Here is a 17,870-nt window from a genome sequence, read left to right on the forward strand (position 1 = left end):
ATCCCATCTCCACTGGAAAGTGCTCCGAGTACTATTCTCACTTGCGTTTTAACTCCATCATACATATCATGTATCGCCCTAATATAAGGGACTAGTACCCTTCTAGCCTCCAGGCTTCTCTAGAGGAATTCGCTTAGGACTTTGTCGTAGGACTTTTCAAGGTTAATGAACACCATATGTAGGTTCCTCTTCCTTTTCCGATATTTCTCCACCGATCTCCTCACAAGATGAATGACTTCTGTAGTCGATCGACTCGGCATGAATCCAATCTGATTCTCGAAAATGGACGTGCCCTCCTCACTCTCAACTACACTACTCTCTCCCAAATTTTTATAGTATGGCTTAGATACTTGATGCCCCTGTAATTGTTACTACCTCTCCCAATTTATGAGTTAATTTGACTTGACACAAAGTTTAAGCAAGAAATAAAGAAAGACTTCTAAAACTTGTGGTCTAACCTAAGTCAGAGATGTTTGTGTGGTTATAAATCATTTCATTAAGGATAAAATGACCATTTAAAAGTTAAATTGTTACTAAATATAAAAATGTGTCATTCTTTTTGGGGCTAAGAAAATAAGTCATATAAATTGGGACAAATGGAGTACAATTTTGGATATCACTCTTGTTCTTTTACAACAGAATCATTGTACTCCACTTCCATGCTTTTGGCATTATACCCATCTTGAAAATGACATTAAACAAACTTGTTAACCACTCCATACTTGCCCTGTCTGTGCTCTTTCAAAACTCCATCGGAATCTCATCTGGTCGATCACTTTTCCCTGCTCATCCTGATAATAGCATGCTTAACGTCTTCAACCTTAATCCTCCTACAATACCTAAATTCCAAATGTCTTAGAGTGCTCCAAATCCCCCAGCACAATGTTTTTGTCCCCTTCTTCGTTCAAAAGTTTATGGAAGTAAGTTTACCATCTTTTCTTTATGAGAGTCTCTTTCACCAAAACCTTGCCTTCCTCGTCCTTGATACACTTTACTTGATCCAGGTCTCCGGCCTTCCTCTCTCTGAACTTCGCTGGCTTGTATAGTTTCTTATCTCTATCTTTGTCTCTTAGCTTAGTGTACAACCGTTCAAAGGTTGTCATCTTTGATGTTGTAACCGCTAACTTAGCCTCCGTCTTCGCCGCCTTATATATTTCGCTATTCGTCTGCTTCTCCTCATCCTTGCATTCCACCAACTTTGCAGGCTGCGTTCTTTTCTTCCACTTTACCTTGCACTTCTCGGTTCCACCACCTATCCCCTTGGTGACTACCATTGTTGCCCCTCGATACCCTTAGTACTCAAGCTGCTTCCTCAATGCAATTAGCTATCTTATCCTACATGCTTTCCACATCTACGCTATTTGTCCACTTCTCATCCTTGCATTCCACCAACTTTGCAGGCTGCGTTCTTTGCTTCCACTTTACCTTGCACTTCTCGGTTCCACCACCTATCCCCTTGGTGACTACCATTGTTGCCCCTCGATACCCTTAGTACTCAAGCTGCTTCCCCAATGCAATTAGCTATCTTATCCCACATACTTTCCACATCTACACTACTCCTCCAAGCCCCTATTGCCATCAACGTCTCCCCCATATTCTAGGAGAGGATAGGGGTCAAGCTACCCCATTTAATCGTTGATCGGTCATATAGATTCTTCTTCCTCCTCCCTCGCTTAATTTGCAAGTCCATTACCAAAAGCTTATATTGGTAGTAAGATTCTCACTCGAAATAACCTTGCAGTCCTTACAAAGGCCTCTGTCGCCTTTCCTCAAGAGTACAACAACAACAACAACAACAACCCAGTGAAATCCCACAACATGGGGTCTGGGGAGGGTAGAATGTACGCAGACCTTACTCCTACCAAGGTAGGACGGCTGTTTCCTGGAGACCCTCGGCTCAGTAAAAGCATAAATGCATAAAAAAATGTTAGATAAGAATAGAAAATTAAAAGCTTTATGAGAAAAAAAACAACAAACAAATAACGAATAGATGACAAATAAATACAAATAAATAAAGACTAATAACAAATAACGATTAAATAAATAATGAAAGCGTCACAGGTAAAATTGAGTAATCAAAGCATAGAAAGTAATAAATAATAACAGAAATAACAGAAATCAGAGTAAGTAATCTATATGAGTTTTAGCCACCACACTAAGGAAGGTAACTGAAAAGTAGAGAAAGGCACTCCAATATATGGTTCTCTACAAAATATGCCCATTCTCCTAGACAAACAGGAACGTCTAGGTAACACCAAAATGAAACTAAGTACAAAAGACTTTTGCAGTTTTACAATATCTTACTCGACCCCTTCAAAAGACCTTGTCATGCCCCGGACTACCCCCTAGACGCGACACAGTACTTAGAGCCACAAGTGATCCTAAGCTAACTTCATGGCATGTCATGCCACTAAGATTGCATAATTCAACGACTGAAAAGCGGAAGATACTGAACTAGGTTGATTTAAACGAAACTGAAATAGACAATATCTGAGAGTTTACATATGCGTAATCTAAACTTACTATCTGAAAGCTTCTACTAATATGAGTTGCTAGGACAAACCCCGAGCTAACTCTAACTGTCTGAAACTGAAAGTAAAATACCGAAAGAGCAGAAGTGTTGTCCTCGGGTAATGAGGACTCACCAAAACACTGCGAAGCTGGGTAGATCCGTACTAACCGTGGGTCTGATGATGAGCATCAGAACCTATATTATCAAAAAATATAGGTAGAAAGTATGCGGTCAATACTTAGAATGTACTGAGTATGAGGAATATGCATAATATACATGATATCTGAACATACTGAATCTGTAAAACATGCTGATGCAATGACCAAGTAGAACAACATGAAACTGAGATATATTGATCTGAAATACATATATTCAAGGTCATGCAATATCTGAAAGTCTGATTGTGGGAGATACTAAAGCCGACCTAAACCATGTGAGCTACTACATGGAGTTCAGTGTATTGCTCCCACACCAAAAAGAGAGTGTCCAATACTTTTCAAGGTAAGGGACATGATATCTGAGCTAAGGTGGATCCACTAGCTAAAGTCTATAAAGACAAATCCTACGGTGGCACGTAGTTCTGGAACTTAAAGATTGCTACTTTAGGTCTACGGACGTTGATCGGAATCCTTCATCCCTAAATTCGCTCGGTGCTAAGTATACTCACATGCATAATATGGAAACAGTAATAATCTAATAATATTGAATCATACTGATAATTGTTAGATACTGAGAGCAGTTCAATAATCATGATAACTGAACATATTCTGAAGATGCTTTATCTAGAAGAATCTATATCATTATATCTAAAAATATATTGAGAGATACTTTATTTGAAACCATCATAATTCATGAAAATCTGATAATCTGAGACACGCATCTGAAATAGCATAATTTCAGTCATGAAACTAGTTGCATGCTATGGGTTCATGAAAATATCATTGAAAACATGTAATTATAATCAAAATCATGCAATTGAAGATCAATCATGAAGAGGAAACTGAATTTCAATAAAAATCCATGAAAATCATAGAAACCCTAGATTTGAGAAAAATCATAACTTGAAGAAATTGGGGGTTCTTTGGGACTCAATGGCTGAAGGGTTACCCATTGATGAAGTTCCCACATACCTCGAATGAAGAACCCTAACTTGAATCCTTCAATGGAGATTTGAAGCTTTGGAACCCTAGCTTGCTTGAGACGAAACTTGAGAGAGAATAAATTTATTTTGGGAGAGTTAGGAGTGAATAAGAGGTTAGGGTCATTAGGAACCACTTAAATCCACTTAGAAAAGGTCAAAACGACATAGTATGAGAATTAAAAGAGTGGGAAAAGACCCAAATAACCCTACTTAAAAACTACTGAAAGGACTCTACGAAGGCCATCTTTGGTCTGTGGTTCCATCTACGGACTGAGGAAACATGTTCGTAGAACTCAGAGAAGAATCTTGTGTTTCTGAACTCCGATTCCACGAGACCCTTCTACGGTCCATAGAATGTTCTATGACCCGTCCTGGTCATTCGTAGAAAGTATAAACTGAAATACTTAATCTCTAAGAAATGATCTACGAGGCCCAAACCACTACCCGTAGTCCTTTATACGATCCGTACTGATAAGTCGTGGATTCAATATACTGAAATGAACAATCTCTAAGGTCTGATCTACGAGACCACCTTCTACAGACCGTAGTCTAGACTACGACTCGTAGACAAGCTTCGTAGATGTCTGAGGCCTGCCTGAGTTTTGAAATTTCAGGACTTTGGTCGAGACTTTCCATGACTCATAAAACCATCTACGACCCGTAAACCTTGCTTGTGCATTCCTGACCCAATTTTCCTGATTTCAGAAGTATCAACTATGGGACCCATCTACGGCTCATGGTTCCTTCTACGGCTTGTAGATTGTGTCTGTAAAACCTGAAAACTTTATTTTTCTCAACTTTCTAAACATAATATGTATTGAGGGACTTCTGAGGTGTTACAGACCTCTTATTTCTCTCTTTCCATACAACCCACATAATGACAAGTGGTGTGACATTCCAAGCCCTTGACTTCCTTTTTCACAGCCTGGAAGCCCAACTTTGCAAAGCTTCCATCACTGTGCCCGACATCACCCATTGTACCCCAAACCAACTAAGGACCATCGGCAACATTTTAATAGCCACTTTGCAATGCAATAGGAGATGATTCACGTCTTCACCAAAGCACCTACACATGATGGACCAACTCACATAGTTGATCCTCTGTTTCCTCAAATTTTCTGTAGTCAAAATCATTCCTCTTGTTGCCATCCATGAAAGAAACACATTTTCTAGGCACTCTTGGGATCCAGATAGACTGCTAGGGAAAGGAAGATCTGTTGCCCCCTAATAAACCCTTTTATTATACGAGGGTTGTCAAATCTTAGCTTAAGAGCATGGTCTTGAAGAATTCCAGTAGACAGGTCTGACTAAAGCCAGCAACACTGCAGTAGTGGTCATGTCTTCATACTGCTGAAATGCTCTATCTTGTTATTAAATGAGTTCTATTCTATGTTTCTCAGAAATGGGTGTGGGCACCTAACTGTGTGCATCTCTTGAAGTCGGATTCATCATCACCTAGATCTTAGGATTCCTGGATACGAATAGAACTATTGTTATGGGTGTTAAGATACAAATTAATTATTGTATATTACGACATATACGAGTATATATTGACAAGCTATTGAACTTATTAAATTAAAACTAGTATAATTAAATTCTTTGTAAACACTTCATATTTTTTCATAAGTTATCCGTATAATAGCAAGGTTCTCTATTATTTTATGTGAATACATATATGATATAAATCCAAAATCAAACCAAATGCTGAGTCAAACTATATTTCTAAGGTCTTAGGTGTAGTCAAAGCACCCAAGTTAGGTTAACCATATCGAGTGTGGATCCCATACCCACACCCAAATCGTGTAGTTTCGACACGGGCACGGCAAGGATTTTGATAGATCTAAGAAGCATGGGTTTTAATTGTTTTGCACCCAAATCGTGGAGTAACTGATACTCCTTCAATCCAGTACTAAGCATCCTTCTAGGGGGGACTTTAATTTAGTCTCTTCCTAATCTTTCATTATATATTACCCCTAAAGGCTGTTCAATTTGTTGTTCCTTGAACAATCTTCTCAATGAAAAAGAAGAAATGCTCGAAGAAAACTTCCGCTTCTCGCCTCAAGTGACCTGCATTTGAGCGCAAAATGTGAGCCCATCATTGGACCTACCTTATGTCGACATACTGAAGCATTAACCCTCACCTTACTTCACTCACTTTAAGCGAAAAGTGATCGTGTTTGATAACACTGTATTTGAGGTAGTTATATTATTGTATCGTGTTTTTCTTTCAAACAGTGTTCTTTTTCTTCTTCTAGGTATATTTAGCTGCTATTTGCCTTTCTCAACATTGTCTTTTGGTTCATGAAATTTTAGTCCACTGACGTGATCATTGGTCTTTTAGGTAATATTGTCGCACTGCTACATGCTTTCTTCTGTAACATCCCACAAGAATGGCTCGAGGGAACACATGTTATCATTAAGCATCTTAGGCCTGTGACATCGGTTGCGGTATTAAGAATATCATTTCGTATTATGGGTCCCTTGCTTCCGAGGTTGGTCAATGCTCACACTCTTTTCAGTAAGGTACAAATTCTTTCGGGTTTTTGTTCATTTTTATCTTACTGTGGGATCAGTAAGGGGTTAACCTAGGGGATTTGAATTTTGATTGACAATATTCAGAGAAACCTTGCTTATTTTCTTCTCTTTTCTAAATTTTATAGGCTGAGAGATTATATGCTCACGTTTGACCATTCTCCTACATAATAGTCCTTGTTTTTCCATGTTAAAAGAAGACATGAAAGAGCTAACTTAATTACCAAGTATGCAGTATAAAATTCCACAATCCCTTGCCTACCCCCGTCCATCCCTTCACCCGGATAATGACCACTTAAGCACCTCTGGAAGCGAACAAAAAGAGATGGCAGGTGCTGGTGTTTTGTCTTCCCTTTCACCTCATATGTAAGGTTATACAAGCCTTAGCTTACATTCCGACGTCTCAAACTAACTGAGATATGCCCATTTTAAGCATCATGCCAATATTTCATCTTAAGATGAAGCTGCCACCCCGCCTGCTTTAGTCTCAAATAGGGTGCAAAGAAGTTGTTGAGTGGTGCGACCAAAATGGCTCTAGAAGGCACTAGGGTATAAGAAAGAAAGTGATGGATAGTGTTAGCATTTTGAGAATTGTTAAAACTTCGGAAATTATTAATGTGGAAAGACCCCATACATTGTATATATAGGAAAAGGTTTAGAGTCCTTAAGTGGGCGTTTGGCCATGAAAATAAGTTTTTTTTACTTTATTTGGAAATTTTGAAGTTGGAGTTGTGTTTGGTCATACTTTTTACTTAGAATATTTAGAATTCATGTACTTTTTCTAAATGTGGTTTATAACCCCAATTTCTAAAACTTAGCAAAATCACCCAACTTGACTAATTTACCCAAAACATACATTCAAATCTGTTCTAAAAGAGTAATATCTTAAAATAGATAGTTACATAATGTCATAGATTAAATCCATATGCGAGCTATCAGCTACTACATACTATTATAAATATTTTTCACTTCATTTGGAATTTTAAAGTTTTCAAGTTGAAAATGGCTCTGTGTTTGATTATAATTTTTGTAAATAATATTTCGTTGTTTGAATGTGCTTTCCCAAAAAAAGACATGAAATTGTATTTGGAATTTTCATGGACAAACGTTGATTTTGGAATAAAGTGAAATAATTTTTCAAAAAAAAATTAAAAATTCTAAGGCCAAATGGGTCCTAACATTGTGTCATTAAAGATAAGTTGAACCCATCGGTGGTCCCTTAAAGTTGACACCAACTTTCAATTAGACACCTTAACTAGGCTTTGTTCATTTTAGACACCTCATGTCATGCCTCGCCGTGTCATTATGACACATTTTTGACAGTCAGTTAAAATTAGAAAATGTGTAATCCACTCGCGGGTGACGTGGCATGATGACTAATAAAAGGACATCAGTTTCATTCACAAAAAACGAAATTAATTATAAGAAGAAGAAACAACAACAACAACAACGAACCCAGTGTGGTCCCACCATGTGGGGTCTGGGGAGGGTAGAGTGTACGCAGACCTAACCCCCACCTTAAAAGGTAGGGCGGCTGTTTCCGAAAGACCCTCGGCTTAAGAGAGAAGAACAAGGGAGGAGAAACAAGGAAAAACAAGACATAGGTCAGTAAAGCCAGGCATATAACAGACAATATAAAGATATGAATAATGAGAGCGATAAAGCGATAAAGCGATAAAGTCAGGGTAGGAAAGATCGGGGATAAAGGAGCATTAACTACTATAGATAAAATAGGATACCCAAAGTATACTGGGCCAACTAATATAAGCAGTAATCCTATGCAAAATCATATGTTAAGACAAATGAGCGTGACTACGACTACTATGGAGAACCGATCGGCCACCTAGCCCACTACCTTAGTCTGAGTCCTCCATAGCCTCCTATCTAAGGTCATGTCCTCGGAGAGCTTCAACTGTGCCATATCATGTCTAATGACCTCTTCCCAATATTTCTTCGGCCTCCCTTTGCCCCTCCTGAAACCGTCCATAGCCAACCTCTCGCACCTCCGCACTGGAGCATCTGTGTCTCTCCTCTTCACATGCCCAAACCATCTCAGTCTCGCTTCCCGCATCTTGTCCTCCACCGATGCCACTCCCACCTTGTCTCGGATATCTTCATTCCTAATTCTATCCATCCTAGTGTGCCCACACATCCACCGCAGCATTCGCATTTCCGCGACTCTCATTTTCTGGACATGGAGTTTCTTGATTGGCCAACACTCCACCCCGTACAATAGGGTCGGTCTAACCACCACTTTGTAGAACTTGCCTTTGAGTTTTGGTGGCACTTTCTTGTCACACAACACTCCGGAGGCGAGCCTCCATTTCATCCACCCTGCACTGATGCGGTGTGAAACATCGTCGTCGATATCCCCATCTTCCTGTATAATAGACCCAAGGTATTTGCAGCTTCTTTTCTTTTGAATGGCCTGGGTACCAAGCCTCACTTCCCCGTCAGCCTCACGCGGCAGGCCACTGAAACTGCACTCCAAGTATTCTGTCTTGGTCCTACTCAATTTAAATCCTTTAGACTCCAACGTCTGTCTCCAGCCCTCCAGCTTGTCGTTAACTCCGTTGTGAGTCTCGTCAATCAGGACTATGTCATCCGCGAACAACATACACCAAGGCACCTCACCTTGTATTTGTCTAGTCAATTGATCCATCACCAGGGCGAATAGAAACGGGCTAAGAGTCGATCCCTGGTGCAACCCCATCGTAACAGGAAAGTGCTCCGGGTCCCCCCCTACCGTCCTTACCCTGGTCTTAGCTCCATCATACATGTCTTTAATCGCTCTAATGTATGCCACAGGTAAACATTTCGCGAAAAACTATTTAAATTTGTTTTTAAAAAAAATTTCAATAATAAAAGAAAAAAAATGATTTTCTAGAAAATTCATTTCAATCAACAGGAACTCCTCCTTACCGAAATATGTGGAGTTTCACCAGAAAAAAAAATATGAGACTCAGATCTGATTTTTTTTCAATGACTTTTCATATTTCTATTTTAGTGCTAATAATTTTAATCATAGATGAACTGTGTTTTGGTTGAAGAGAGGAAGGGAGAGAGAGAGAGAGTGACGACAGTGGTGGATCTCCATCTTTTCCGGCAAGGTGGTGATGGTATTTTTGAGATCTGAAAAAGATTTTCAAAATAAGTAATTGAAAAGAAATATTTAACTCAAATTTGAAAAAAATTAGTTTGTGAAGTTGCATTTGATAGAAGAAGGATTGGCAATTTTTCTTGCATTACCATCAAATCGGAAAACTTTTATCTTTCTTCTTCAGTTGGGTGTTGTGACTTCTTAGAATTGAGAATAAACATTTAAGTCATAATGAAATTTAAATTTAGAGAAGCTCAAGTGAGGAAGAACTAAATAGTAGTTGTAGATTTGATTTGGAGGGGTATTTATTGGTAGTAATCTTTCGGTGAAGTTTACTCGTGTTTTATTCTTTTACATTCTTGTAAAGTTTTTCAAAAGCAGTGTAGTGTAATGATTTTTTTGTTTTCAAAATCAGTGCATTGCCATGTATATTTATAAGAGTTTTCCAAATTAATGTGGTGGTGGAAGGTGGAAGGAGGAATAGGGAAGAAGAAGAAAGGAAAAAACCTTATTTTTCACACAAAAAAATATTTTTCACGCGCTCAAAATTCCTGCAACATATGCAATCTGCCAACTCAACAAAAAATGTTAAAATGACACAATGGGGCATGACATGAGGTGTCTAAAATAAACAAAGCCTAGTTGAGGTGTTTAAGTGAAAGTTGGTGACTTTAAGGGTCACCTATGGGTTCAACCTTAGAGATAAGAATTACGTGTTACTTTTCAATAGTACTTTAATAAACTTATTAAACCCCAACATGCTTGTGGGAATAATAAAGAAATTCATTCAACATCTCTTCTTTTCTCATTGTTTTAACATGTAATTAAACCCTCTAGGATCTTGATAGAGACACAAATAGCTTCAGCTATCGGCAGACATTGCCTACCAATGTGTGCCTCCCTCTTGGCAACAATTTTCTTGCAGCTTGCAATCCATCTTTTGGAGTTAGCTTCCTTTGAAGCGGAGTGAATCAGAAAAAAAGACAAAATAGGCTCCTACTGCTCTAGAGTGACGACCTGCAAAACTTGAGTCATGATGACACCTATCAAAACCCATCGGTAGGTAAGCCAATCCATATTTCGAAACGACAAGTAACGAGCATTTTGGGTAGAAAGCTTAAAATAGCGGAAAAGCAATCAACAGAACATAGAAATAACAACGGAAAGGAGAAAAGACATAAACAAACAATAGAACGAGATCAAATTCCACGAACCGGTGGATGATGGTACAAAGCTACTAAAAATGAGTACAAGTTCCAAAATAAGCAAAATAAGTACAGACTTGTCTCGAATACAAAATACTATGAAGATGAGTCAAACTAGGATGGCATCTGCTCACCCTCTATCTCTGGAAACCCCTGCTGCTGCACAGAATTAACGTTGTCGGCTAGCGCTTGTATCTGCATCAGGAAAAACATATGTCGATTGTAGCATTTTATCTAGAGGACTTATTCTCTAGAGTGTTTCTCCATACTTTAAGCTTTTGGTTTACATCCTCATTGGTTTCATCTATTAGCATCAAATATTCAACAAATAATATAAATGTGAGAAATATAGGAGAAGAATATTATTGAATTGTGTGTCTACATTATTATACAGATATCCTATTTGTAGACACTACAATATAATCCTTTGCCAAGTAGGATACTATTTACTATTTCTATTCCTACTCTAAGTAGGATTGTATATACCTATTCTTATTCTAACACTCCCCCTCAAGTTAATGCATACAAGTCATATGTCCCTAGCTTGTTACAAATATAATTAATGCAAGGATTGATGAGGGGCTTGGTGAGATATCTGTAAGTTGATTACTCCACTTCAGAAAATTGACTGTCAATCTGAATGTGCTTAGTCTTCTCATGAAATGTTGTATTTGATGCATAATGCCAGTTAGTGGTGTTCACGGGTCGGTTTGGGTCGTTTATTAATCAAAATCAAAATCTAACCAATTTAATTGGTTTTAAAATTATTAAAACCAAACCAATCGAATTAAAACATACATCCATCGGTTTGGTTATTTTTGATTTCGGTTTGGTTTGGTTCGGTTATTCGGTTATTACCCATACACAAAAATAAAAGAAATAATTCATTTGAAAGAGAAGAAAAGACAATAATTCATTCAAAAATAAATAAATTGTCTTCGTGTAATTTTGGATCTTATAATTCTTATACCAGAATTTTAATTATGCGTAACTTTCTGCTTATATTGTTAGCTAATCTAATGTACTAAACAACATAAACTTATTGAATATTGCATAAGCGAATGATATGGTTGTACAAATAAAGAATGTATCTTACATTACTATTTTAAATTAGTGTGCTGTATTTTTTGCATAAAAAAAGTGTTCATAAAAAATAACATATTATGTATATATAATTATAAAAAAATATGTATATAATTTATCGGTTCGGTTCGGTTATTTCTTTAGTTGTTTTGAACAAAATCAAAACCAAATCAAATAGTATCGATTTTTAAAAATGTAAAACAAAACCAAATAAAAAATCAGTTAATTTGATCGGTTTGGTTTGATTTTTCGGTTTGGATCAGTTGTTACCCAAACGGTGAACACCCCTAATGCTAGTCAATCTCAATGTAGCGGTCTTCTCATGAAATACTGAATTTGGGGCATAATATTGATAAAAACTCAGAGTGATAAATTCCTAAATTGCAGTGTTGAACTTCTCAAACCAAGCTCGAGAAGACTATTTCAAACCATAAACATACAAGGCTACCAAACTCTCCCCGAGCAACAAAACTAGGTGGTTTCTCCATGTAGACTTCTTCACAGTGCAGCAGTTGTCGAAAAGTGCTCAACATTTGGTATAAAATATATGGATTGTCTTGAAATCAATAGACGAGTTGACATTAAACAAGAAAGTCACAGAAAAATTGGTCAGAACATACTCATGCGTCGGAGTATTAGATTTGATGGCTGAAAGTGGTCACAATCTAAGAAATAAAATTATATGGGTCGGGTCAAATTGATGGCAGGACCCTACTAATAAAGAGAATTATATGGGTAGGGTCGGAATGATGGTACGACCCTACTGAAAAATAGAAATTATGAGTAGGATTGATGGAATGACCCTACTGAAAAAGAGAAATTATATGGGTAGGGTCGGAATGATGGCACTACTCCACACAGCTAAAAAAGTAGTCACCAGAAAGATGGCACGGTGCTACGTAAATTGGATATGAAAAAGTTGTCACCGAAAAGATGCATGGTGTTGAACAAATTATATATAAGAAAGTAGACACCAAAAAGATGGTACAGTGCTACACAAACTAAATATGAAAAAGTAGTCACCGAAAAGATGCACGGTACTACTAGTGGCAGAGCCAGGAAATTCATTAAAGGGTGTCAAAATATAAAGTAAAAAAATAAATGTTTCTAGCAGTGATAGAACACACAACCTCAAGAAACTTTTGCAATATTTTAATCACTACACTAAACCTTCAACTTGTGTTAAAAGGTGTCAATACTCTTATATATATATATATATTTATTAAATCAAATTTTGATCTATACATACAATATAATTTTCCGACGAAGGGGTGTCGCTTGATACCCCTCTGGCAAGGGTAGCTCCGCCCATGGGTGCTACAAAAATTAGATATAAGAAAATAGTCATCGAAAAGATGGCACAGTGCTACACAAATATTGACAGATATGGAATTGACACAAAACAACCCTAAAAGTTCACCGGAAATTGACGCACGGTGACCTGTCTGACTAAGTTTTCTTTCCCTGAATATGGGGTTCATGTACATATCATTGGCCCTACTTTTGTTAACATAAAAACATAACCAATGGCCAGACGGGCGGCATATACGAGTCATAGTTGCCCGCCGACAGCGGAAGCTTTTTTGATTTTCTACCAAAATTGTAGAAGCTCTGATACCATGTGAGAAATATAGGAGAAGAATATTATTGAATTGTGTGTCTACATTATTACACAGAGACCCTATCTATAGACACTACAATATAATCTTTTACCAAGTAGGATACTATTTACTATTTCTATTCCTACTGTAAGTAGGTTTGTATATACCTATTCCTATTCTTATAATAAACTTTGGGTACTTTCTATTGTGTTGGTTAGCTCATCCATAATTAGAGTAAACAATTAATGACTCAATGTTGATCTCTAGCGTAAACCCACGGTTATGAGAGAGCATCAATGCGATGCGTGCTTAGGTGTGCACATTCAAACAATATCTGCTTTGTGAGGATTCATCATGAATTGACTAGTTTTAAGTTGGCTGCCATAAAACTCTTCACTTGAGACCGACAATGTTAGTAAGTTCACATGGATGGGATTAAACAGTGTACAGTTTGTCTCGTTTTCATAGAATTTTTGGTTGGAAGTAAATATAGTAAAACCTCACTAAATTAATACTCGGTAAATTAATAAATTCTCTAAGATAATATTTTCCTCCGATTCCGACTTGGGCCAATGAAAAAAATCACTCATTTCAATAAGATAATAAGATAATATATTTTCAGAAGACGCCTTTATAAATATATGGTCCCATTAATATTATAAATTAATAATTTCATATAGGTACAAATATATGTAAGACAATTTAGTGAAATATGATTCTATTGTATTTTGTTAAAATTTAAATCTAGTTGAAGCTCATCTCTAACTTTTCTTCTCGCATCCAAAAGTTTTGGTGTTGTCTGTTCGAACTACATCATAAAATTGTGAAGAGTTCTAGATGCGATACGTGCTTCCTTACGCGTAACTGGTTGCAAAGGTATTATATCATCTTCAACTTTATCATCAACATTATTTTTTTTCGATGGTATCCACAATTTCTTCAAAGCTCTGGACCTCTGAACATGTATCATTTTCATCTGGGTAATCCAACAGGTTATGAATGTCCAGTTTATTGCGGTAATCGAGATCATTAATCATAACCTCGAGTTCATGAATGATGTTTTCACAATTGAGTTCATTAAAAAAATGATGTTTTTTCTTATGGATTGCAATTTCGTCTCCATGTCTTGTATATCAAAATTAACCTCCTTTAAATCTCAAACACTTTTAAAATTAATAAATATTAATTTATCGATTAAATAATACCTCTACAAAATAATAATATTTCATGGTCCACCTATATTAATTTAGTGAGGTTTTTTTGTATATACAGAGGACACATGTAGTTCACGAGGTTGGAATTTCTCCGCGGATATTGTAGTTTGCTCACATGAGTTGGTTTTTCATTGAAGTCCATATCTGATTATTGTTGAGAAATTCTCTTTTTTGGGACAAATTTGATTTGTTTTCCTATTAAAGTTACTGTAGCTTTAAACGTAAATAAAAGTTTGTCAACTTTATTATTTTCGTCTATAAACATTTCAGTTAATACAGATTTTGATTATTGATTCCATCAAAGATACATTTTCTACATTATCATGGAGTGGAAGTATGAATATGTGTATGTATGGATGTTCATCAATTGTTTCATATGTTGCAAAACAGACAGTGTCGCTGCTTTTGAATATTTTGGTGGATGTGTTTGGGAGGAACTCACAGCCGTCAGCACCTATTGAAGCAACCGAAATCACTGATCTTATCGACTTCCTGTAAGGAAACTTTTTCTTCTTCTTCTTTGTTTGATTTGATGTATTTATTTATGTTTACAATTTTCCAATTCCTCAATCAGGCATCATGTTATTCATTACGAGGGGCAGGGAGGGGCATCTAGTAAACCCCGACCAGAAATTTTGGCTCTTTTTGGAAGAGCAGCTGAAAATTTGCGTCCAGATGTTCAACATCTTCTTTCCCACCTCAACACTGATGCAAACACTTCTATTTATGCAAAAAGCGTCCACAATGCTTAAGAATCCGCTGCTACTGTTCAGTGGTTGCTTTAGATTTTGAATCTAGTATGACATGCAAATTACATCCAGATACAATAGTTATAATTTGCTTCACAAATAAAAAATACCATATCAGAATGCATTTATTCCCATATTTGTTGGTGAACTAGTTTCTCTGTTGCAAGTGTATGTTGAGTTATGCGGTATATTAACTTGTAACAACATTAATATTATTAAATTAACAACAGAATAGGAGAATCATAAATTGAACAGTGTATTTGAAATTGTACCTTCATGACATTGGATTATTGAGTGTTGAGACGATTCAGGTGTTTGATTGTAATTGTTGGTATCATCTTCGATCTGCAAAATTGAAATTAAAAATAGTTTAGATTTTACCAAAAAACTTGATTATCAACATTTCATTTAGGTGATGTCTAGATGCACTTAAACTTGACTATTAAACATTTTATTCAAGGTATCTACATATTCATTTAAACTTGGATATCAACATTTCCTTTTGATGGTTTACAAATTCATTTCTGCTGTCTAAATTTTTTTTTATGCTATGAATATTTCAAAAGTGACGCATTTTTATGTAATGATAGTAGTATCTCTCTTGTTAAGCATTCTATTCAATTATTATCATATTTCCCTATATTTGACAATCGTTTGTTCAGGAAGAGGTAAATAATTTTCTTTTACTATTTTCTCTTCTTGATTATTGGGGTGAAGGAAACAAATAACTTAATTTTGGATCATCTTTTACTTTCACATTTGTTGTGAAATGAATGTTTTACAAAATGGTCACGAATATGATTTCAATCAAATTTGTATTAATAATCTCCGTATTTATAATTTTTGAGACAAGTGGCAGTGGTTGACAAAAATCATAAGTTTTGCACCAAAAGTTTCAATGATGTACATTATAATACTATTACATTAGAAGTGATGATTTACTGAGCTAATGGAGCTTTAGAAAGTGTAAAATTAGGTTTTAGGCCTAATTCACACCCTAAAAGGTAGATCAAAGGAAGGAGGATTATCCAAGTCTTATAAAGGGTTCACAATCTCATTAACCATCAATGTAGGACTTGCCATTCTTTTAACAGAAAACAAGTAAAAAATAAGAGCTCCCCTCTTCTCCTGTCTCTATATTTATACGTCTTCTTTCTGTGTAGGCTATGTACAACATTCCATCTGTATTTGGCGTCATAGAGTCTGAGGTTTATTGTCCCATAATGTTTCATTCCTTCTTGTTCATATATGCTTCTACTCAACTTTTCTTTACCCTTCAGGCTATATACCTGGAAGCTCTTGAATCTTGATTGTGTTATTGGAAGAGCAATATGTTACCTTTCACAGGAAAAATAAAGGGGAATTTACATAAATCACACTAGTTTAGGAGTTAATTACTTAGATACACTCTAGTTTGCAACATTATGATTTTACCATATGTTTGTGCATCCAGATACATTCTAGGTACATTGTATCCAAGCGGATTCACATGTATCTGGGATACATACGAATTTCGCTGTATTTGGTAGGAAACACTTAATTAGTGGTATGATAGATAATATTTTGAAAGTATATGTAATAATAGTAAATATGATAGTGAAGTATGTGTACATAATATTTTAAAAGTAGATGATAGTGAAGTATGTGTAATTATCCACCCTCACACCCAAAAAAAATTCTTAAAAAAAATTTTAAAAGTAATTTTTTTTTTGGATTTTTACACAACCGACCCCATGACTCCCCCTTCCAGACCCCACCATCCCCTCCAAATACAATTAAGCTACAAAAAAAGTCATACAAAAATGTGTAATAACTCTAAATATATGTATGAAAATAGTAATTTTTTGAAAATCTCATGAACTTGTTAGGCCATGACCTCTAATATAATGTATTATCATATATATTTCATCCCCTTAAATTTAATCACCGCAAACTGCAAAATTAATTTGAACCATTACTATGGGACAGTTTCTTCTTTAAGGACAAGGGTCAAGGGATATAATTTGTTTGTACCATTTTGGCCTCCAATAAAGGCGTGAAGTTGGAAGATTTCACAATATAAATTGATCATGCTGCAAAGGACCATACAAATGAAATGACCTGGGAACATTCTCCTTTTAAACTTTTAATATTTATTCAAAAGTACTGTTCAACAAAAGTCCATTGAAAAAATAGTCAAAACGAATTTTATACTTTAATATATACGCATTTTCATTGATTGACATTGACACATCCTTTAATGGAGCAAAATAATGCTTGGACACACTAGAAAATTAATTTGGTTAGGCAAAAATATTTTATTGCTTGAAATCTGGTAAGAGGAAGATGAGACAAAATGTGTTTATCAAGTTCAGTTCAATTGAAACGACACTAACAGCTGAAAACAAAAATGAAAATATAAATTGTTTGTTAGAAACTACATGGGCATCAAAGTTATATTAATTTGAATAGTTACATCTTTTCAGTGTTTTTATTTAATTTTTCTTATCAAGTTTTTATCTTTTTAGAAGGATATTTTGGTAATTTAATTTTTAAGTTAGGAAATTCATGCTTTTAATATAACTAGTTTTGATGTAAGCGCGTGCACATGAATGCCAAACTATGCAGTACACTATTTTTTAAAATAATGTCAATATTATAAAATTAAAAATTTAAGTAAACAATTATAAATGAAATAATAAAGTATAAGTTTCTATGAATAAATGATGTAAACTTTCTTATGATTACTAACTG

At 35.8% G+C, this 17,870-nt stretch overlaps 1 protein-coding gene across 1 annotated transcript in view; it reads left to right on the forward strand.

Moving 5' to 3' along the window:
* Positions 1-15,462, forward strand: part of LOC129873647 (mediator of RNA polymerase II transcription subunit 23) — a 60,006-nt gene extending 44,544 nt beyond the window's left edge. The window contains exons 19-21 of the mRNA XM_055948776.1: positions 5,995-6,176; positions 14,779-14,882; positions 14,963-15,462. Coding sequence (XP_055804751.1) covers positions 5,995-6,176; positions 14,779-14,882; positions 14,963-15,140 — 464 coding nt within the window. The 3' untranslated portion in view covers positions 15,141-15,462. The remainder of the gene's footprint in view (positions 1-5,994; positions 6,177-14,778; positions 14,883-14,962) is intronic.
* Positions 15,463-17,870: the final 2,408 nt, after the last annotated feature.

The sequence above is a fragment of the Solanum dulcamara genome, chromosome 11 (assembly GCF_947179165.1).
Source record: "Solanum dulcamara chromosome 11, daSolDulc1.2, whole genome shotgun sequence".
In the NCBI taxonomy this organism is placed as follows: Eukaryota; Viridiplantae; Streptophyta; class Magnoliopsida; order Solanales; family Solanaceae; genus Solanum; species Solanum dulcamara.